The sequence below is a fragment of the Schistosoma mansoni genome, chromosome 3, assembly GCF_000237925.1.
Source record: "Schistosoma mansoni strain Puerto Rico chromosome 3, complete genome".
Taxonomy (NCBI): Eukaryota; Metazoa; Platyhelminthes; class Trematoda; order Strigeidida; family Schistosomatidae; genus Schistosoma; species Schistosoma mansoni.
Window position 1 is genome coordinate 14,081,658 of NC_031497.1, and position 25,331 is coordinate 14,106,988.

The following is a 25,331-nucleotide window of genomic DNA, read 5'->3' on the forward strand; positions in this document are numbered from 1 at the left end:
TTGACTTGGTGTACCAGATCACGTCGGTCTCACCAATGATGATGCAACGGATATTCTAGTTTTACAACTGGATACCAGTAGCACCTTCTATGTTCGATCGTTCCCAGTCAGATAGAAATCAGAAGTCAGACGAGAAGAGGCAGGAAAGATATATTTGATTCGTTACCAATATATCGAGGACCTTTTCTATAAGCTGGCTAATGAAACGTAGGAGCAGTGTCCCACGCTGTGTTGAAACGTGATCTGGTGCGGATGCATGACCGAAAGCCTTCAGCTAAACAAGTCCACTTAAACAACGTGGTCAGCATCCAATGTCGAACACTTAATGAGCTATTGATTTTGGGGAATTATTTACAGCTACAGTATCTAGTTGCAATAGATCACCGGTACATCTTGATAGGACATGTTTAAGTGAATAATAAGCAGCCAAAGAAAGTTTTCGTTAAAAGGAAATGACTAGGCTCGTTTGAATTCTGTACCCGATACAAAATCTGAATCTTATTAGCCTTTTTAAATTGAACATGCGTACTATGACCTTGTAACTTTCAGAGGACATTGGGACATACTGAAATCTGTGTGCGTAAGTCGGCGAAGTTCCAGTGTGTCGGTATTGGATGTTCATGTATCATAATACCTTACCTGACGTCAACTAATTCCGATATTTCTCTTAATCGTGTCGGTGACCGTTGGATTCTTTTCTAGAAGTCACTCACTGAAGCTGCTAATCTAATATTTATGAATGTGTATGACTGACTGAAGTTGGGGAAACTAAGGACCAAATCTCAACCCTTTGAAGTGCGAATTAACTTACTTGCGGTATGATTCGGATTACACGTGAAATCTAGATGGTTCACCAAAAGTCTCGGTGTGATCAAGGAAGACTTAGATATCGTGGTTCCCAAAGACCTAAACTCATATATTAACTGTGAAAAAACACCTTTAGACTCAACCTTACATTAGTAACCTTAGGGCCCATTTTTGGCCAGTTTGATAGTAGGGCTCTTCGTCTGACGTTAAAATTTTATTCAACCTTACATATAGTAGAGTGTTTCGTCCTTTGAGCAAAAAAGACAAATGTCTTTTAAAGCATATACAGAAAAAAGGCACAAAGTCAGCTTTCAGTTTTTAGTTCAAATCCTACCAGAAGCACTTAAAACCATTAGACATATACCCCAGAATATAAGGTTTGGATCTTCGCATGTTATTCTTCACAGAGGAGCATAGGGCGCCCACCAAGATTCCGCATCGATTTAGACGTGACCTCAGAAAAATCTACATCATAACCACCCCCAAACTATCCTACGGAGTGTTTATACAGGTTGTGCCGCTATAAAAACCGTAAAGGAAATATTTAGAGGCCATAAATACAACGTAGCTGTTTGAGCTAAGTATGTGTTTTACTGTTCACTGGTGGTCAAGTTTATGAATCTACTACCGTCTGAAGAGTCTGAGCAAGTTCTTCGGAGTTTTCTAAAGTAAAACTAGATAGCATATCGTGTTGATTCCCCAACACCATTCATAATTCTTTTTATTTCATATAATTTGGTCCTTACCTGGGGTCCACCGATGGTCCATTTCTACTAAACACGGAAGACCATTTAGCGAAAACTTCAGCTCCGCCGACAGCCATCTTAACTGTTAGCGCTTTCGGCAAAAATAGCCTTAACATCCACATTTTTATCATACCCGCTCATTGATCTCCAAATACTGGTCCAAAATGAGATCCAATCAATGATGTTCAGACATACCACTAGTATCTTCGTTCGCACTGTAGGCAGTTTTCTTCTGGCACAATAAGCTGTGTGACTATGAACGTTATATAAAAGCTGGAGCCTAGTCAACTTATGTTAGTCTTCGTGTTTTCTATCTTGCAGGTTACCTATCTCTGCTGCGAAGATTATTTCCGCTGATCTAACATTGCAAGTATACTTGCTACATGTCGCTCAACGCCTGACTAAAAGAGTTGTGATATTCAGGAGTGAAGTGGAAATTGAATCGTATTGGGCCTTTGAAACAACAGGAATAACGAATGATAGTTCATAAGTTAACTGTGTGTTGCAGACGGTTCTATCGAATTGCTGAGAGTGTCGTGATGTGGCTTTTTCGTACTGAAATTTGCTTATTTTTGTCAGTTTCCGCCATTCTTTCAGCGTTTTGTGTACTTGAGTCCATACTCCATCCTGAAGAAAATTCAGAAACGCTGGAAGTGTTGGCATTATCAAATGATACCAGTTCAGATTCGGAACTTGACGATAATGCTTCTTCACCAATCGAAAATATATCAACTTTTATATCACTCGTTCTGGGACTGTTTGCAGTTCTTTTGGTTCTCTGGAAAGTAGCTGTGGTTATGTTTTTTGGAAGTTTGTCATCTGCTGAAAGAGTATCCCTTTCTAAGTCTCTTTTTCGTTTTGTTCTTTTCCATTTTATCATACTTTCCGGGGCAATTAATCCTTCTCGACTGACAAGTCTGTTGGGATGGCTTTGTTGGTTCGGTATTCTTGGTGTGTTGCACATGTTAACATCTGTGGCTTCTTCCAGATGTAACCAAATGTCGGCTTCTGGTGCCGTCAACATGCGTCAGTGGGTGCGGATGTACTGTATGTTTATAATCATTTCTTTTGCAAATTGGTACTTGCTTAAAGCCGGTTTGGAAAACTGTTTCACGTTGGCAGATATAGATGTCTCGACTAGTGGGGAATTTTTAGATGTTCATTCACGAAATTCCTTTTTAACTAGCCTCAAAACACCAACTGTGTTGGGTGCATTGAAAGCTAAAATAGCAGGGAAAAAGGAGCTTTTATATGATGCTGTTGATGTTGTCGCCCTACTTATATCTGAGTTTGCGCTTCTAATGTGTACAATATCACATCTTGTTATTGGATTAATCATACAGACATATGATCGTTGGTGTCTACGCAAAGGTCAAAGTTGGCAATACCATTCGACAGTTACGTACTATTATGAGCTCTTTTTCACATGTTCTTACCGGCTAACAGAAATAACACACTATCTACATCTTTTATTGTGGAGTAGAGTGTTTTCTGTCGCTAGCCTTGTTGTTTTCTTGCATATACGTGTATCTTACTCAAACTTGGCTAACAGTATATCTCGCCACCTAGCTCAAAGACGACTAATGAAATACATCAATGAGAACTACCAGGCTTGCAAGACAGGGCATTATGTGAGTTAGCTTGATTCCTAATCTAAATATACTACTTTTTTAAACAAACAAACACTGGCAACTACTTCACACTGAAGAATTACTTGTTCAATTTAAATGCTAGTTATCGTTTAGTACATATATATACCAGTAGTCTTGTCATAGACTAATTATTATAATGAGGATCAACTTGTATCTAGCTATTGGTTTAATTCTCCGAGTTGAATATATATTGGATATTAAATAATATTTGTTAATTGATTAGTCGTTGGTATAGGGGTGTAGACTTTGTACCATTAGTTGGATCAAAGCTTATGACGAACTGCCACCAGAATAGTCGACCTCATTGCGTATTCATCGGGCTGACCACTATCCCTCTTTTTATTTAATTTTTCTATGGATATCCTCTTAGAAACCACACTTCATCTAACTTTTAGGAGATTGATCTATCAGGAGGTCTACTTATTGGGTTAGAATACCCGAATAACATAGTTCTATTTGATGAAGATTTAGAAAATGCAGTCTCTCGGTCGCCTTGAGTAGCAATATAGACATGTTTAGATTTCATTTATCTCCCCCTAACTATAAATGTTCCTTGAATACTAGTCTGCCATCGTCTAGATTGATAATAGGGGGAGAATTAATTGACTGTTGATCGCTTATACATATTTGTGTCAGGCTCTACATTAACATGCTTGTTTATTGGTTTGGGCCGGCGTTCCTTGTCACTAACTCTCACTATCTTGTCGCTACAGAAGTATTTGTAGTTAAACGTTTGAGTGGGACCTAACAATTGCTGTTGATTATTGGTGCATTTGATATTGACGTTAAATTTTCGTACTGCTCTCTAACTTGGTTGTTTAAAGTCTTTCTATTACCTGGTACACCGTACCGGACCTATTTTAGTTCAGTACATAAGCTCTCCCTCCCAACCTAAATATCCTATTTTACTTGATTTTCGCTGGTTAACTTCGTTTCCTATATCTTAACACATCCATCCGTTCGGATGCAGATGCCTACCGATATCTGACAGTAATTGAATATATTCTACTTATCGTCAACCAATTTTCATCGTTATTTCCTTCCTGCCAACCACTAATTTTTACAACACCTAAATGTGTAACCCATGCTAAAGAAATATGGTCACTGTGTGCTTGATACGACATTCATAGTGGATGTGAACTCTTGTTTTAGAACTTTGCATTGAATAAGACAAAATACTATTAACGAAAACGTTAGGACTCACAACTTTAAGTTTACCTTGTTACTGCAACATTCACATCCAAGTGAATTATGCTTGTCCGTTCCACTTAACGCGATCGCTGTCGCTAGTCGTGTATGCTCAGGGATATATGATGTTTTGTCTTGTGATACACTTCACAAGATAGCAGTGCAATTAAATTAGTGGAACCATAACAATAAAAAGGTCAGTAGTGAAGAATAAATTGTACTGACCAGATGCTTGAAAAGAAGAAAAGCATTTAATTTATCTACGTTGTTTTGGTTAATTAAAAACTATACCAACCAGAGTCTCAAACCACTCGGTTCTATCATTTTGAGGTTTTCAGCCAGGTCTATACTATCGTGTCATTGGTCATGAATATTCAGTCCTGCTTATTTTCTTCCAGCTTATTCCTATTTCTGTCAGTGTCACGAGTTTAGACTAATTAGATCTTCAACGTCAGCTACTGACTTACCCTCCTTTTACTGAAATGTTTTGGTTGTTCACCATTGTTTGTTCCGTGTGTGGTGAATGTTAAAGACGTCCTCAAGTTTTTATTCGTATATTTTCGAAAAGTTACTTACATATATTAGTACTAGATTAACGTTATAAGTCTTTAAGTGCGGCTGTGGATCTTCACCAATCAAGGTACGCTTTATATTCTTTTTTATCAACACAAATTACTTCTTCGTTATTAGTGTACTCTTGATAATTAGTAGTCCTTTTTAATTTTTGAATGGTAAGGTAACCATTGTTAATCATCGTTAATTACAAATTTATTATGTATGAAGGGAATATTGAGGCTTAGGAAGACAGCACATTACGCAATCTTGGATAATTTATCATTAAAATGAACAGTATGTATGGTAATTGATTTTACGTCATATGCATCTATGTTTCAGGAGTAGCTATTGTTAATCAGTCATCTACAACGTTGGACTAGGCACATATATGCATTCATCCAAGTAACCATATCTCATTAGCACAAGATAAACACCAAATCCATAAAAGTAGTTATTTCAGCAGTAGTAATATGTAAAGAAAGATTACATATAAGGATACGATACAGGGAGAAAGAATTAGTTCGTAAAATGAAAGGTGTAGGACGATTTTAATCTCACGGTTTAAGGGAAGATAACGTGTGTATACACCTATGCCATTGTGATTGATTCTGAGCCATACCACCCAGAGTCTCCGACCACTGGTTACGTTAGTTACGCGGACCCCGACCAAGTAGTCTTCATCTGCCAACGTGTCTCAGACCAGAAGTTAGTGACTTAAAGGACTGATGCCACATTTTGCTTTGGCCGCCCCTAACTTCCATCCATCTCCAACACTAATCAGCATTGCACGCCGCAGTAACCAGTGGTTGGATGTGCGTAATACGTGGCCCAACCATCTCAGTCAATAAAGATTCACAACCTCACCTGCTTCAGTCTGGGCACCTGGGCAGTATCACAGCCCTCACACAAATCGAATGAGATTTGTGCGGCGCATATTTATCTGGTGCTTCCTTGTACCAATATTTATGTTTAAATAAATAATAAATAAATATGTACCTCACCAACTGACTTACCATCATTCCCTAATGCCCTTAGTCTACCGTCACTATCATTTACCCGGTGATCTCAGCAGATGCGAGCAATATTTCTAAGGTATCTGTGGTCAGATACTAGTAACTTACGAGAATCTTCTACTCTTAATGACCGCGTTTTGCAGCCGTAAAGTAGAACAGAAGGGATTGCTGTGTAGTATTAAGCAAAAAGAAATGACCGATTCGGTCCTATGTTTAGATTCATTAAAGCGGTTGCTCAGAGTTCAGAACTTCCAACTTCTAGCCACTAAGTCTCAGGTTCTAGTCCCGCTCCACTTACTTTGGTTTAGTAAACCAGGCAGTGTCACTAGCCCTCACAATTGAAATGTATTTATGAATTTGTACTTGGTATTAAGTTAATAATAATGTTTTGATACCTACAGTCAACTAGATTTGTGCTTTAAAGTCACTGATTTCTTGTTATGAGTTTTGTAACTATTCACTCAAATAATATACAATTTTGTTCTTACTCAGCTACCTGAGATCGGAAACACTTAAGTGACTTGGTTTTGTAGTTTTCGAGAATTCATTTTACTCATTCATACAAATCAAAGCGTCACAATCAAATGCAAACGTCTGCTTTTCGACTTTTCATCTATATATCTTTTTAGTAGTTTCAAGTCACAAAAAAACTCATCAACGTTTACTTCATATCTATACTTCCACTTCTAGCTCGCTTCCAAGGATGCTAGTGCAAAAACAGAAACAGATGATAAGACTTCACAAATGTTCTACTTTGATACCGAAAATCAATCTGCACTGATTTGTGCGATATGTTGGGATGTTATGACATCTTGGCGTCGATTACCATGTCGACATGACTTCCACGAACACTGTCTTCGTGCTTGGCTTGAACAGAATCCAAGCTGTCCTACTTGTCGGCGTGATTTGGGCATACCTCATATACTTCTTCATAGTCATAACAGGACACAACGGTCGGAAAACGCAGCATTTGGTATACTTGTTCGGAACTTGTTCAATAATGTTGGAAACGAAGGTCCAACTAATCGCAACGGAGTCAATAATGTACAACCACTGGTCGCACATCATAATGCGGTTCAACCTAACCAAACATCTGGCATTTCCAGGATGTTCGCTACAGCCGTAGGGTTAAATCTTGGATTAAGTATTGGTTCTGCCCCAGTCGTCGCTGCTGCCGCTCAAGCGGCTGCACTAAATGCACTACCTCGTGAATCAGGCACTCAGGGTTCTGTTGCTAGTATTTCTGGCTCACAGACTGAAGAAACACCACATGTTCCTATGCAGAATGAGGATAATTCATCTGTACAAGAAGCAGCGCATACTGATGACCAAAATGTAAGTAGTTTCGGTGTTGAAACTAATTGACTATCAATAGTTGGTTTCTATCTTTTTTTTCATAAGTTCTCAAATGCAACAATAATATTTATAAGTGTTCAAACCACATTTAGGTTTAATAGGCTGAAAAAGATTTAGTGGTTAAGTAATATTCTTCGTATTGCGATTTGTGGCATCCATTCTTGAGAAGCTCCCATACTTTATGCATCAGGAAAATTATACATACTGAGTAAGTAAATATTAATCATAACGTTGTTTTCCAAAGGTTACATAACCAGAACTAAGTAATCAAAAGAAATAAGTCAACTGTCGTGTTTTATCCATTGTAGCTGTAAGATTTAGTTTCCGATATTTTTGTTATCTGATATAGTACATTCAAAATAAGATTGTATGTACCAATACAATATGCTTATAAATATGTAATTGTCTTCATAAATGTACGATCTATGGACTGTGCTAGTATCCATTTCTACAATGTTTTTTTGTTTTTGTGTTCTCTTGATGATACAGATACTTAAAATGTATATCATACACCCAATATATAAATCCTTTCAAACAAGTAAACTTTAATGTCATTAACTTGCCTTTTTTATGTTTCATAGTTAAAAATAATCCACTAAGTAAATGCCAGACTGAGCCATACTAATGTATAATTACAGGAATTGTTTAGAAATTGATTAAATGTAGCTGTAAAATGCATCACGATTTATTACAAACTATCAGTCATGAAGTCTACAGATTTCACTCAGTAGGGTGTGCTTATCAACTGATCTCAAACTGGACTAAAACATGAACAATAGTCTCATACTGGCAGTGTAAGTCAAGTGGGCAGCTTGCCCGACTAATTCAACTATTTTCATACTTAGTAGTTTCATTCACCTTAGTAAACAGAAACCTTGTATTTTTGTAGATCATAGGGATCATGAAAAGGAAATGTGGTTGCAACTTGTTGGTGACCATACTTTCTAATGGCTTCCGGGTAATGTGCTTTGAAAAATGTTTGGTGTCTGTCTGTCCTACTATTTGCTCATATTTACCAAGTACTAAGGCGATTGGCTGATGGAATTTCAACTGGAAGGATGAAAAGCGCTCATCTCTTTTAAAAATTCGGAGTAATGCCATATAAAATACTTCAAAATCTGTTTACATATCTGTAAAATTGTCTAGACTGATGAATTAATATTCGGTGAAGTAGGTTATCTTGGGTTATCTCCATTTACTTTCAATATTTATACCCTAGTTTAAGTAATTAGGCTGGACATCGTTTTGGGAAGATGTAAAAGTCAAATAATCCTTGGCTATAGAGATGAGTCTGATTTTCTTAAAATGGCAGTTAAATGGACGTACTTACCAGATAACTGGGTTTGTTACTTTTTAATTTGATGTTGCTATATTTGCGTTGCAAATCTGTAACAAACAGATATGTTTCTCAATGTACCATCATATATGTAGTTGAATGCCATCTTCAAACTTGTCGTCGAGAATTGTTCTTAATGTTATTTTCACTCTTGAGTCCTGACATAATTCCATTTTCGATGAGAAGATTTATTATATTTACACGCATATCCTGTACAATTTCAATTGCTTCTAGATACCAAATTTTAGTTAAATTGTCTGTTTGTGGTGACTTTGTTTCTGTTTAATCTATTGTCGTATTTGCAAAAGCTTAGTTTGACCTTTGCCCCCAAATACCCTGATACGACTGAGGGTGAGGATAGTCAGCTCTCCCTCTCGAAATGCTCTCACATGGCCACGAGTATACAGCCACTACCAGGGAAGTCTTGCTCACTGCATTCTCGTTGCAGGGGTGTTGTTTACGAAATTGAGAGGACGAAAAGCGAATGTCTGGTGCTTTAACCGGGTTGGTAGAAACGGAGGGTTCACCCAGGTCAGTTGGAAAAACCTGATTCCAAACAAATGGTGCACATGGGCTCTAGGATCTCGAGGGAACAAATGGCGTATGAACCAGTTATTGGTCACCGGCTACCATGGAACTGCATCTCCGGACGTTGCTTCACTGCCTTATCGACTAGACCTTTAGGTCGAAGGCTCCAGGTGTGGCCGCTTAAGAAAACCACCCGTTTCTGTTTGGGCACTCGAGCAGTTTCACAGCCCACACACAAATCAAATGACTTGTGTGGCGCATATATATCTGGTGCCCCTTTGTACCAATATTTATGTGTTCAAATAAATAAATAGTTTGACCTTTAAAAAAGCTAACAAATGTTTATTACTGACGAGATTTTTAATTCTTTTTATTCGCGGATCGCATTCCCCTTCTGTTAAATGTGTAACAGTCCTTTTAATCTCGGTTACACGTGAAAATTTCATGTCTTGACCGTATATGCACAGTCAATTAACTTAAAAATATCGGTCTTTGAATTAATCATTGCCTTTTCATCACTATTGATTTTGGTAGTCTTACTGACATTCTATCTAGTCACCCGTGTCTATTATGTTTTTTTACCTCCACATAAAATCAGCAAACTGCTACAACAAATGAAACCAGAGACCAAATCAGACGTAGGTCTTTCCATTTTGACGGATCACGATATTTCTCCTGGCTACCGTCTTTGCATGTTGAACTGTCTGAAGTAAGTTGTTTTCTGGGATAATTTATTTCATTACGAATTAAATGAATTATATATCGAGTGGATAAATTTTTAGATGCGATAAGTCCTTCTATGAAATTTAATACGGTAATATTTATGTTCATATGAATACTAAGTATTTTCATTATACATAATTACTTATTCCTGTTATCCCTCGTGGAGGAGCATAGGCCGCCCACCTGTACTCTCCATCCAACTCTCTCCTGGGCAATCTTTCCCAGCTATTAATCATCCTTTTCATATCTGTTGCTATTTCCCGGCGTAATGTATTCTATGGCCTTCCACGTTTTCGCTTCCTTTCAGGATTCCGAGTGAGGGCTTGCCTCGTGATGCAGTTTGGTGATTTCCTTAATGTATGTCCTATCCACTTTCAACGTCTTTTCCTAATCTCCTCCTCAGTTCGAAACTGGTTTGTCCTCTCTCACAGAAGGCTGTTGCTGATGGTATCCGGCCAGTGAATGTTGAGTATTTTGCGTAGACAACTGTTTATAAATACTTGTACCTTCTGACCATGGTTGTAGTAGTTCTCCAATTTTCAGCTCCGTACAGTAGGACTATCTTGACGTTCGTGTTGAAGATTCTGATTTTGAAATTAGTTGAGAGTTGTTTTGAGTCCCACATGTTCTTCAATTGTAGGAATGCGGTCCTTGCTTTGCCCATCCTCGCCTTTACGTCTGCACCAGATCCTCCTTGTTCATCAATGATGCTACTAACCAAGTACGTGAATGTTTCCACATCTTCCAGAGTTTCTCCATCAAGTGTAATCGACTTGGCGTTCTCCGTGTTGTATTTGAGGATCTTGCTTTATCCTTTGTGTATGATGAGGCCTATTGATGCAGAGGCTGCTGCCACATTAGTTGCCCTCATCTGTATTTGTTCATGTGTATGGGATAGGAAGGCTAAGTCATCTGCGAAGTTCAATTTGTCTAATTGATTCTGAGCTTTCCATTGGATTTCTGTGCTTCTTGTTAGATGTCGATGTCTTCATAATGCAGTCAATCACCAGAAGAAAGAGGAAGGGGGAGAGTAGACAGCCTTGTCTGGCTCTGGTCCTTACTGGAAATGCATATGTTAGCTGTCCTCCATACACTACTTTGCTCTACAGTCCGTCGTATAAGTTCTGGATAATGTTGACAATCTTCTGAGGAACTTCAGAGTGTCGAATAAGTTTCGATAATGTTCTCCCATCCACACTATCAAACGCCTTCATATAGTTAAGGTAGTTGATGTATGGTGATGAGTTCAATTCAGTTGATTGTTCAACGATGATCCGTGGTGTCATGATTTGATTTATGAACGATCGATCCTTACAGAATCCAGCCTGTTGAATTTGAAGTTGGACATCTACTGAGTCTTCCATCTGGTTCAGCAACAGTCTGTTAAAAACTTTTCCTGGTACTGACAACAATGTGATGCCTCTGTAATTCTCACATTTATTCAGATCTCCCAGCGAGATCCATGTAGCTTTGTGTATGCGTTTGTGTGCAAATATTGTGTCGCCTATAACCAATTTGTTGAATGCACATACATTTGCAAATCTCTCGTCATTCTCGTTCCTTTGTCCAAATCAGTCCATGTCGTCCCATTATATCTCCATATCTGGTGTTGTCCACTCCGACTTTGGCATTTAGATCTGCCATCATGATGGTCAGGTCCTTTGCTGGGGACTTAGCTATGATTGATTGCAGCCTCGAGTAGAACTGATATTTATCGTCGTCGTTGCTGTCTTTAGTGGGTGCATAACATTGGATAACATTCATTGTGATCCCCTCCTTCTTTGTTTTGAATGATGCTTTGATTATCCTGAATCCGTGAGATTCCCATCCTACAAGTGCATTTCGTGCTTCTCTGGAGAGCATTAGAACATCTACCTGAGTATGTGGAGCATTTTCCTCTTCGTGACTGGAGTACAGCAGCATCTCTCCTGTACTTAGCCTTTACTGTCCAGCTTGGGTCCAATGAGTTTTGCTGATTCCAAGTACTGCCAATTTGTATCGCCTCATTTCCACTGCTATTTGACTGGTCTTCCCGGTCTCCCACATTGTCCGGACGTTCCATGTATCTATAAAAATTGTTACTCTGATTGTTAGAAGAGGCGTCAGCTTCGTGACTTTCGAAGAATCTCGGCTTTGATCTTGAGGCGTCATAATTATTCCCCCAACTTGAAGGTCAGAGTTTGAATGTTTTAATTTGTTTATTCTGGTTAACTTTTTTCTAGCGGGCTAGTTCTCTAAGGGATGGGGTCGCTAGCCCCATGCTCAACCCTGCTTCTTTTACTCAGGCATGGGACCGACAGTAACTCTATAAGAGCTACAGGCGGAGTTATATATTTAGAAAATAATTAATTTTTTCCCGAAGCTGTATTAACTTCAATAATGATGTATGTACTTATCGAATTAAGTTGAATGACGAACTAATTGCGGCTTTTATTAGAGATAAACACTGATGTTTAATTATCTTCAGCGGAGGTGATAGCTGCCCTAAGGTTACGAAAAGTCACTATAATCGGGCGTCAGGGAGTATTCCTGTTTTGTTTTGAAACCTGACGAAAAATAATTATTCGGCCAATACATTTACGTCCATATCTGAAATCATCCTGGTTTTACTGCTATCGTTGACGAACCTTAGCCAAACGTTAGATGATTATGGAGACAATTATTTTACACAGTCAAACTGATTCCCCTGTGATTATTGAAAGAGCGTTTATATCCTTTCCTACAAATTGGAACGATCGGCGATTGTGACCAGTTCGATGGAATTACGTCCAGCTCCCAAATTCTAGTATCTCAGTCAACTGCCATTCGACTATCGTCCTTAAAGACCTTCAGACTTAACTCGTAAGGACATGTTTCTCTTTCTCTTCTTAGATCAGTTATAAGTTTTTCAACCTCACCAAGAGTTGGGGAACTCCTATCGATTCCCTATTCAGGTTCTTTGGGGATGCTGACTAACTTAATAGCCACCGGAGGTCAGATGATTTGTTTCTTAAACTGTCCTAATCTGCTAAACTGAGACTGAATAATATTGCCGACTTTTTCCGAAATAGTCTCAATAATATTTGCCTTTTTAATGCCTATTTCCTTGACGAGTCGGACGAGTTGTTCAGTGTTACGTATTGCCAGAAAATTTTAGATCCCTGTAGTTCCTGCCACTGGTCACGATCATTGCATAAACTCTTTGTTCGTTTACGTTTAGTCATTTTTCGTTCTTCAACGGTCACTAGGATGAGTTTTCGAACATCTGTTACTCCATTAGGTGGCATCTAAATGCACTGGTCTTTCCTAACCTTTTGATTTAACTTGGTGACTATTATTTATTTACAGTTGTTTGGCTATTGCACCGAGTCCCTTCGTAGTAAGCTTCATGATCGACCAAGTATTGAATTGATTCTTTCCTGGAAGCATATTCAAAATAAAATCCAAGGGGTCTCCTTGCTGTAGCTTTTCTGTGGTCACCAAGGCTCAGTCGGACTTGTGCCCTCATTAGGGTATGTTCAGAGTCCAAGCATATGCTCTAGATCCATTGGCTGTCTATACAAATTCCCAAATGGTGTCTGGTGGTCGTATGATCTGTCTCCACCGTTGTTTTGATATTAGGGGATGGTAGATTAAACGATTTCTCTTCTGTTTAAAGTTTTTACTTGATAGGAATAAGTGATTGTCTAAGCATAATTTCAGGAGACGGTCACCATTATCTGTTTTCAGGTCAAGACTCCTTAAGATCTATCTAGGTGTTTCACATTTTGACTTCGTTTACCGACCTGCTACGACCACGTCTGAGCGTCTGACCTTCTGAAGAAAGTCATAGAGTTTCATGTAAAATTCACCGTTTACTCCTCCCGACCTACAGTTAGTAGCGATATCGGTAAAATCTATGAAAAGACAACAGTATGTGACTTTATATTTTCGAGTTCTTACTGTGTTATCGAGCTGAACATCAGATAAGCTACCATCTATGGGAATCCAGTCACGAAGGGCCTGTTCTACTTCCAGATTTAGTGCTTATATTTACACCGACAAGACTACAAGTTCACGCCACTTCTGTAGATACACGAAGAGCATATTACGTTTGCTCTCTATACTGGGTAGATGGGGTCAAGCGAATGTTCAATTTGAGATCCTGCGTACGTGTTTTGGAGACACAGCATGCATCAATAGCATGAGACTCTAGGATCTTTACTAGTGATGCCTGTTTTCCAATTTGACATAAGGTTCATGTATTCATTTTAATGTTCTTTTTCAGAAGACATGGTGTAGCATTTTTTGAATTCGAATCGTTGGGACTGATAGCAGGTGTGAAAAAAGTGAGAGATAAAAGTAGTTGTTGGAAAGTGCGGAAATATTTGGTAATTAAAGATGGAGCTTGATTATAAATGGGTTGATCTTACTTATTGTTATAGGTATGAGGCGGTTGTCACTTCTGGGTTGGTCACACTGTGGGAGAATATTTATTCTTAAGAGACCTGAAACGGAATCTGGATTAGGAATAGTCTTGAAGATCCTGCGGCGTGACTGTAGTGCCCGAAAGACAGCTACTTGGGACCGGTCACACACTGCCTTTCCGAGTAGTTTTGGGTGAGTTAGGTGCGTCATTTTAAGGTTCTAACAGCCAGTGACGAAAGTCCTTGGGGGAAGGTGAGATGTGTTGCCTTTAGAGTTGATCTTTACAAACCCCCTTCTTCCATTGTAGGTAAACAGCATAGCTGCAGATACTGGTTATCTGGGGGAAAGCAACTCATTACTGTTACACTCCCATACAGCTGACAGTACGGCTACCCCCTTGGACTACAGGTTTGGTGTTTTTATTCTCACCACTCTACAACCATTATGACTATCACGGTAGAACTTAAAATAACGATTAATTAGCCAGTTTACCTCCATCGAATCATCACGATAGTGCAATCCTGACCATGATGTCAAGGTTTAAATGACGGTCAGGATATTAATTTACCACCTAATTAAGTGCTCCTTACGCTCCACTCATATCAGTCATGGTTTTGTACGATTTTTGTGACACGCAATTAGTGCAATGATTTTATGAAAATAAGTATTCATTTAATTCTCGTCTAATTTAATCTGTTAGTCCGATTTTCGAAGGCAACTTCAAATTTCTGATGCAACAAACTTGCACAGCTACTATTGTCACAATAAAACAGCTTTTGGTCAGTATAGATAGCATATAATCAAAATTGTGATTCCTAGGCCGGTTAACTGTTACCCAGTATTTTAGATTCTCGATTTTAAACCTTCAGGTAATAAGTTCAGCTTCCTATCTACAAACCAAGATTCTAAGCAATTAAATTTTAGTGTCAGTACTTCCGAATTCAGTACGTGTTGTTGCAAAATCAACTCTATTTTGTTTTCCTTATGAAATCTATTTGCTAAGAATAAATTGTTGACGGTTTCAAACATTAGGCTAACTCTCTATTTTTCATTGTACTTTAGAATCTGAGTAGATTGTAGCCAATCTACTCTGAAAAAATCATCTACCGAGTCATATGAATTTAATTGTACATATTTATTATCTTGAACTTGACAAGCACTTTTTATTGCTATAGGTATTTCGTGAGGTATTTCATGTTGGTGGAATTCAACCTTACAGTGCAATTAACGAATTGAATAATCAAACAAATGGTCAACAAATGACAGGTTTTGATCATACCAATGTTCACAATTCTACGCTTAATGAGAATAGTGATTTGAATCTATTACCATTATATCTACGTGCTGCTGTTGACCAACTGACCAATATGTTCCCACAATTCCCACGTTCTGTGATAATTGCTGAGCTTTTAGCTACAGGCGTTCCAGATTTAGCAGCAGAAAACTTAATGGCTAGACCGTCACCGATAACCTCTACTTCAAGCTCTAGTAACATGATTCCTACTACTAGTGCTATTGTAAATCAGAATGTAAGTCAAATGATGATGCATGTTAACTTTTTTGTGTGGGAATGCTGTTCTTTATCGTTTAAGTATTTTTTATGTGTTCAGCTTTTTATTGTAAGTACTTTTAGTAAATATGATCGATTGAAAATCCGTTCCTAAAAATTATGACCTTTGAAATATATTTAGTTCGAATTTCTTAATTTTAGTGTTAGATGTTAAAGAAAAGTTGGAAGTCTCTTACAGTATTGATCATAGTGGTTCAAAACAAAATCGCATCTCATTGTCTCGTATTATTATCACCTTACCTTCTCTACTTCCTTTGGCCTATATAGTTGTTGGTCTTCTCTTTTTTGTTGTGAAATGTTGGAACCTCAGCATATGAATAAATCCATTATATATATTTGTACTCATCAAACGCTTCAAATTAGTAGTCAATAGCTTTACGGATTAATTACCTTTTATGTTATGTTTTCAATCCAATAGATTTGCAAATCTCTCGTCATTCTCGTTCCTTTGTCCCAATCAGTCCATGTCGTCCCATTATATCTCCATATCTGGTGTTGTCCACTCCGACTTTGGCATTTAGATCTGCCATCATGATGGTCAGGTCCTTTGCTGGGGACTTAGCTATGATTGATTGCAGCCTCGAGTAGAACTGATATTTATCGTCGTCGTTGCTGTCTTTAGTGGGTGCATAACATTGGATAACATTCATTGTGATCCCCTCCTTCTTTGTTTTGAATGATGCTTTGATTATCCTGAATCCGTGAGATTCCCATCCTACAAGTGCATTTCGTGCTTCTCTGGAGAGCATTAGAACATCTACCTGAGTATGTGGAGCATTTTCCTCTTCGTGACTGGAGTACAGCAGCATCTCTCCTGTACTTAGCCTTTACTGTCCAGCTTGGGTCCAATGAGTTTTGCTGATTCCAAGTACTGCCAATTTGTATCGCCTCATTTCCACTGCTATTTGACTGGTCTTCCCGGTCTCCCACATTGTCCGGACGTTCCATGTATCTATAAAAATTGTTACTCTGATTGTTAGAAGAGGCGTCAGCTTCGTGACTTTCGAAGAATCTCGTTTTCCATCATAAGGCATGATTATCCTTTTGAATGAATAACCTTCAACTCGGACGTCAGTGTTCAAATTGTTTAATTCGTTCATTCTGTTTTACGATTTTTTTAGCGAGGTTGCTTTCTATGGGGTAGGATTGTTGACTCAATGTTCAACCGTAGTCCGGTATGCGGACCTGAGATGGGCATTAATCTAGAAGAGCTACAGGCGGAAGTACAGTTACCATCGTCTAACCCTTTATCATTTGACTGTGGTGCACTTCTATGTCGGATTCCTCTTTTGATTTTAAGTAAGCTACAGTTGCTTTGAAGAACCTGTGAATATGATCCTGGCAGTATATACGCATCGTTTGTCATCTATGGTAATTTCAACTTACCATAGTGTAGTCTGAAGATCTTCAATATTTACGGTTATCACAGAACATTACCACCTACATAGAAATCATAGCCTGTTATCCCGTGATTCGAAACTGAATCACTTAGTGATGTTATTATCAGCAGATCTATATATATGATTTCAGTATTCTCGACAATCATGAGGAAGATTGTTTACAAGTAATCTACGTTGTCTTGACTGTATTAAATTTTGAAAGGTGGTTTTGTCAAATTATTTTTTACAGAAACACTCAGCTTTTATTATAGTCCTTTCCTATGTTGTAGTATTTATACTAAATAATGATTCCTTAATATTTGATTGTGCGTTCCATATATAATACGTTCAGGATTGATAATAAGATAATCTATGAGTTCCTGATCACATGTTGCATGTTATCAAATATTTCGGATGTTATTATTTATCAGCTACTAACAGCACTTTTGTCGTCACATATCGGTTTTTGGTGTTCGCTTTTGTTACATAGCTTTTACCCCAGTTAATTAATAGTTCGACGTAGTTGTTGTTCACTACCTAGGTGAATGTGAAGTTCACTGAATGTGTTTATTCGTAACAATGTAAATTTAAGCAAGCAAAATTCACTATTTATCACGTCAGAGATCGACCATGGTCAGAGATTTTAGGCAAATATGAGATCTAAACACCCTTAAAATTTGATTCACCACCCTAAAGCATGTTGATAAACGCGGATTTCTGGTAGTTGTTTAGTAAATGCGTAATCGCTTTATGCTGCTTCACCCATTGATGGTAACTGTATCATTAAGTGCCAAAACGTTTCTTTATCTTCTGAGGACAATCTTCTGGTCCATGAATTACGAACCTCGCATGAGCTACTACAAGAATGCTGAAGCACCTTGAATGATTCTAAGACATCTTCTTGACCGTCCAAAGTTACACGGAACATTGATTAGCAGTTCAGAAACTTATACCCTGTTTCCTGAAAATAATAACTTTAAGCACAAGGAAAAACAACTCAAGCAACTCAAGGTCTGAGGGGGGTGTCGTAGAGGAGTGTGACGACAGTGTGTTTCCCTCGGACAACCAGCATCTGCAGCGATGCTGCCCTCTCACAAGGAAGGAAGGGGTTAGAAAAGGTCGACCAAAACATGGCATCAGTGCTTGAAGTCACTAACTTCTAGTCTAAGCCATGTTGGTAGATGCAGACTACCTGGTTGGGGTCCGCGTGACTATCGTAACCAATGGTTGGAGACTCTGGATGACATGGCTCAGAATCGATCACAATGGCGTAGGTGTATACACTCTTTATCTTCCCTTAAACCTTGAGATTAAAATTGCTTCATAACTTTTTTCCTTCCTATACTATATCCTTCTATACAACCTTTCTTTATATACTACCACCACTAAATTAATTACTTCTATGAATCCGGTGTTCATCTTGTTGTGCTAACGAGGTATGGCAACTTGGACCGATGCATATATGTGCCTGGTCCTACGTTGTCGCTGACTGACTGACTGACGACCCTAAAAATGTCACGCCTCAACTCACCTCACGGACTTCTGTCTCAGGCGGCAAGGCCCTTTGAAAAACGGAGCTAACACGTCAAAAATCCCCCACAAATAGGCCATGCGTGGTAGGTAGCGAAAGCTAGAAAGATGGAAAAGGCAGCGGCAATAGGTAACAGCAGACAGCTATTCAGACTTATTAAAGAAACCGGCATTAGGAACCCAACTGTCAGAGAAACTATCTCGGAAAAAGATCATTCATCCTCAATCCAGGAGATTGAATCGATGGGCAGAACACTTTGGGGATCAGTTCAACTGGCTCTCAGCCACACTTCAGTTACCCACGATCCCCAGTCGACATGAATGGCAAGTTAATGTAGGTCCACCAACTGTTTACGAGGTTGAAAAAGCTATAGGAAATCTAAAGCGAGGGAGAGCCGCAGGACCTGACAGGTTTACCCCTGAGATTTTTAAGGATGGTGGTCCAGTACTAGCAACGAGATTGACTGAGGTCTTAGGTAGAATCTGGGAACTGGACGTAATTCCATCTGACTGGTCCCAATCACTGATTGTGCCAGTCTATAAGAAAGGACAAAAGTCCTCCTGTGACAATCACAGAGGAATCAGTTTGACTAGTGTAGTGTCTAAAATATTAGCTTCAATAATACTTAGGCGCCTAACCAAAGCTCGTGAAGAGCAGACTAGAGAAAACCAGGCTGGTTTCCGACCTGGACGTGGTTGCATAGACCAGATATTCACTCTACGTCAGGTCCTAGAACATAGACATACATTCAGACGTCCCACAATAGTAGTATTTCTTGACCTTAAGGCGGCATTTGACTCCGTTGATCGTGAGGTTCTATGGCAGTGTTTGTCACTGAAAGGAGTACCAAAGAAGTACATTAACCTCATAAAGGCTCTCTACTCGAACACAACTGGTCGAGTTAGAGCCTATGGCGAACTGTCATCAGAATTGGTTACTTCAAGTGGTGTTCGTCAGGGCTGTCCACTCTCGCCATTCTTGTTTAACTTTGTTGTTGACATGCTTTTAGAGATATCACTTTCATCATCTCAATCTCCTGGAGTTGAACTTCTACCGGGAGGCTCACTTGTTGACTTAGAATACGCCGACGACATAGTTTTATTTGGTGAAGACGCTGACAAAATTCAGAGTCTTCTGACCACTATAAGCAACTATGCAGGCATGTTCGGGATGCGATTCTCTCCCTTGAAGTGCAAAATGTTACTTCAGGATTGGGTTGCACCGACACCTGAACTAATGATAGGGAGTGAAGTAGTTGAGCATGTTGACTGCTTCACTTATCTTGGGAGTCTCATCAGCCCTTGTGGTCTGGTGTGTGACGAAACCTCAGCACGGATACAGAAGGCTCGTCTAGCTTTCGCCAACTTGCGCCATTTATGGCGTAGGCGAGATATCCGTCTAGCAACAAAAGGACGGGTTTACAGTGCAGCAGTTCGTTCCATCCTACTTTATGGCAGTGAAACATGGCCGATGAGAGTAGAGGATATTCGTAGGCTACTAGTGTTCAATCATAAGTGTCTTCGACGCATTGCTCGTATATCCTGGGACCACCGGGTAAGTAATGCAGATGTTAGGAAACGGGTACTAGGTAAGGATGGCTAATCGATTAATGAAGTAGTGAAACTTCATCAGTTGATATGGCTGGGACACGTGCTACATATGCCCAACCACCGACGTGCAATGTTTTATGGTGTAGGAGTAGGTTGTAAGAAAGCTAGGGGCGGTCAGACCAAAACATGGCACAAATCCATGAAGTCGCTGACAAGTGGACTGAGCCGTGTTGGTAGGTGCATACTACCTGGTTGGGATTCGCGAGATGATAGCAACCGATGGTTAGAGACCTTGAATGACATGGCTCAAAATCGTTTGCAATGGCGAAGGTGCATCCACTGTTTGTGTTCTACCAAATTCTAATCCTCTGAATTCCTCATGTCCCTATCCTTGTTCTCTTTCCAAATTTATTTCACTGGATTATACTCCTTCAATAACATCTTCAAACCCTAATCTTTCCGAATACTACTTATACTCTTACTACTTCTACCACTATAGGATTTGAATCGACAACTGCATCTCTGTGCTAATGTGGTATGGCAACTCGAACTGATGTACGTACGTACGAATTTTCTACTTTGTGACTGACTGACTGATTGACCCTGAATGCCATATATTACTTAAAGTTCTCACGGTTTTCTATTCAAGACTGACTGTTATTGCTACCAATGTATAACTTGATTTCGATAAAACGATTTGGTGTTAACTAATTATTTTCTGTGTATACTAATAGTATCGTATTCTGTGAATCTTATGGTTAGTATATATGTCTTACATGTTGCGACATGATTTTTTTTTAAAATTTTATCTTGTGTAAATTCATCCCTATTACTAGTTACTTTTTTTTGCTTGTCAGAATTTATTCAGTGTAACAAGCAATATAAACCGTGAAACTGAAGATACCTATCAAGTTACATCATTCAATCCTCCTTTATTAATTGATCAACTGGATACAGCAGATGGTGATGAAGGTGAAGATGAAGTACCAAATGGTGACAGAAACTCATCTTTTGCTGCCAGGCGTAAAGCAATGTTATCCAAAGCCAGGAAACGTTTTATAGCAAGAATTAATAAATCTTGATTATTTTTTTCGTTTATTTATCTTCTTGTCTTCATTGCACATTATTAATTTACGCACCCGAAATATGCCTCTCGTCTTGTCTTTTTTGTATCATTATTATTATCACTAGTAGTGCTATATGTTTATTATAATTATTCATCATAATTGGCTCTGATTGATTTCACACCAGTTTAGGCTACTCCTTTATTTTTTTCCTTTGCACATAAATCATTGTTAATTTAACCTGTCGCCTTGTTTTTGTTTTCTACCAATATCTATATTAGCGTGAAAATTCAAATTAGTGTTTAACCACGCTAATATATGTGCATGGGCGCATGTATGTATATTTAAGTGTATTATCTTATTGCATTACTAGTTAAATAAAAGTCTAAGAAAAGCATGCATAGTTCCGACTACTGAAATGTATTCATTCAGTCAGTTGGATAGATACATAAATTAAACACACTTGAATCAAGATTTTTATTAATACTATTGTTAATATTGCCGTTGTTTTGGAGATATGGAATTCTCGTCTGACTTAAAAGATTAGACCAAGGTATATACCTATATGATTTATATGTTGTATATTTAAATTTTTAATATTTCCTAATCTTAATAGTTTGTTTATTTGTTGGTTTTTGTTTTTTTCCGTTACACATCATGTCTAGTTGCTTTATTCCCTCTAACTATGCATAAAACGATTTATGTGATGAATATTTGTTAAGCAGTTGTTATTTTCTACATACTACTAATGAGAATTACTCCCATTGTTCTTTTGATTATTTCTATTACTTCTACTACTACTACTACTACTGATTGAGTGATTGAGTGATTGAGTGTGTGAATTTGTCAGATGAAAGCCAATGAATGTTATCAATTTTCTTCTTTAATGTTTTAATTTCTCTATGTGTAAATTCATGAAAGAAAAATTGCATTGTAATATCGAACAAGAATTTAATCTTTTTTTTTCTTTTCATACTTATTTATTCTATCAATATTGTGAATAACTAGATAAAATATTAAGAGTCTTTTAATGAGAAATGGGCTTTTTTAATGATGGGATTTAAAATAATAATAATAAAGTAACCATTTTGATCATATATCTCTCGTGGTCCATGTTATTTTGACGCAATTATTGTAAATAAAGAATCAAGAGATCTGATGTATATTTAATCAACAAGTGTCGATTATGAAATGTATTTCAAGAGTATGTTAATGTCATTATTACAAATACTCTAATACATTTATTATATCTCAACTGAGTTAGTTTTCAACAATCCAAGTTAAAATTTACTCGATTAAGAACCACTGAAGTATATTTGTAAAATCTATTCCTAGTCATTTAAAAATTTTTTAAATTACTTATACGTGTTTACAATAGTTTCGTTCTTTAATGAGTTTTGATAATGCAATGATAAACTTTGTCTTTTCTAAGCATTATCTCAAGTGTACATACTCGCTAAAAGCTTACATTAGAACAACATATATAAGTGTAAAATATTGTTATCAGTCATCAGGCTTCACTTTAATATACACTAATATTTATATGTATATAAGAACAATATTCAACCAATCAACGTAGTGTATGGTTGTGTTTAAAGTGAATTAGATTGCATAACTAAACATAATAGGCAGAATGTGTAAATTGACAGGGATGTCATATAGTTCTGAACGCATATACAGGTAAATTTAAATTCCTATAGCTACTGCTATATGTAATATATACAATATTGAACCCTGTTCAGAAACGACGAAAACATACTGTAGGTCACTTGAAGTGATTCAGTTTTATCTACCACAGTCATCTAAACATGGTAAGATAGAACTATGTATTATCTTCATCTAACTTATTCCTGTTTTTAATTTGTATTTTACATTTGTTATGAATAGTTATGCAACATACTTCACTGTGATTATTGACTTATAAGTTCCTTTGATTGGTTTAACATATGTATATCTGTATAAATATTACTATACATTAGAGTAAACGCTGATGACGGTCTAGTTGAAAATAATATTGTCCACTTATATGCATTGTTCTGATTGACACGATGAGAATTTTTAATTTATTAAAAGTATACAGTTAAAATATTAATTACTCAGATGTTGTTTTACATATGTTGAAATTCAGGTAATAACAGTAATTTCATAGTTAAAAGCGTGAGTCTAATTGGAGCTAGACCACCATGAAAACCTAGGTCTATTTGGTTAGGGCTCTGGGCTCGAGAATTGGTAGGTCCATGGGTTCGAATCTCGCGAGTGCGGGATTGTGGATGCGTACTGCAGACGAGTCCCACAATAGGACGAAACGGCCGTCCAGGGCTTCCGGGTTTTCGATGGTGGTCTAGCTTCAATTGGCTCATGATCTCGATTCTATAAAAAATTACTAAAATCTCCACCAAACCCCTTCTGATAATTAATGATTTTGTTAAACTACTCAACATCAATTGTTTAGTCTTTTTTTTAAAATGTAATTAAAAAGATAGTTAAAGAGTTACATTTTTTCTCGTTGACAATTCTTCACAATCACGTGACAATTATTGTCTTTTGATATTACTGTAACTCAGTCGATTCATATAAAGTGTTGGTGAGCAACTATCATATTTGTTACTGTATTGTCAGGATGAAATTGTTATTGTATTACTACACATGGTTTTATCAAATGTTACAGTTACTACTTTATTTATTTATTTGAACACATAAATATTGGTACAAAGGGGCACCAAATACATATGCGCCACACAATAACAATGAAGCTGTGAAGAAGTAGAGAATGTAAAGTGCGTATAAGAAAAAGGCGAACAATAACAAACAGAAATTAGTGTATGACAGTGTATTAATAATAGGAGAGGCAGTTCAGTTAGCAAGATTATAAACAGAAAGAATTCTTTCAGTTAAAGAAGTTACATTCATTGTGGATAAATCTTTCATTTTTTACAGTCATTAAAATGTCTGTTATTTAAATTATTATCCTAATGAATATAAATAGGATGTTTATCAAATGGTTACAGTACTTTCATGTTCGAGTAGTTTTACTATAAAAAAGGTTGGGGATTTGAAATAAAAGTGATTCACTGGCAGGTAGACAATATCAATCGATTTATATTATTTCCCTGTGGTCCAATAATATTGGCTTGTAATTTTTCTTGGATAAATGAACTAGCTAGTTGTCATCACTTTCAATCTTCAGGTTTAAGTAATATAACACGATAAGAAGGCTTTTAGTGATTAAACTAGATCAAATAATTTTGTTTGAGTATCATAACCGCGTTGATGACCACAACAAACTAGCTTATCAAAAGTCAAATTAGTGTGACATCATGCAATTGGATGCATTATTTTATTATAATGTAAGTAAAATACAAACCTAAATATTGGGAAATACTATTTTCTGTCCAAAAATTCGCTTAAAAAAGAAAGGTCGTATTAAATCATGTTTGTATCTTCATTTTTTAGACTACATGTAGAAACTCACATATTACGTAGAATATATAAATTTATGGCTAGCAGTAGGATTAAGGACCCACTTTTCTCTGATACGTAACAAGCTCGAATTTTACCTGTCTTTGTGTTTATATGCATGTGTATCTCTAAGAAGTGCTCAGGTTATTTAGATTTTCGTTAATAAATGATAGCTGTAGCTGGTAATAACAACAGCGATAACATTTTTCTAATTCGTACTGCTTCAATGACTTCTGCACTTTATTGATTGTCATCATTTGCAGTTTTCTAACTTTCCGGTGTCCCAGGTCACTGCATGTTATTTTAAATATAGAGTTGTCCCACTGTACCTTTGACTTCTTGAAAGTTGCATCTTGTCTGTCTCTTATTGCTGTGTGGATTATTTACTTTGAAGCATTGTTGTATGTGATTACCAGTACTTCAAGTTTGCATTAGACTCCGTTCCTATTAGAAGAATCTCAATCGTCCGTAACTAGGAATTACCATAG

At 37.5% G+C, this 25,331-nt stretch overlaps 1 protein-coding gene across 1 annotated transcript; it reads left to right on the forward strand.

Annotated features, from left to right (window-relative positions):
* Positions 1-532: 532 nt before the first annotated feature.
* Positions 533-21,402, forward strand: Smp_150210.1 (putative autocrine motility factor receptor,amfr; the record flags this gene model as incomplete). The annotated part of the gene is made up of 6 exons (XM_018799327.1): positions 533-576; positions 1,875-3,184; positions 6,652-7,296; positions 9,780-9,890; positions 15,466-15,819; positions 21,178-21,402. Exons 2-6 carry the CDS (start codon positions 2,030-2,032, stop codon positions 21,400-21,402), a joined length of 2,490 nt encoding a protein of 829 aa, XP_018651127.1. The 5' UTR covers positions 533-576; positions 1,875-2,029.
* Between the last annotated feature and the right edge of the window lie 3,929 nt (positions 21,403-25,331).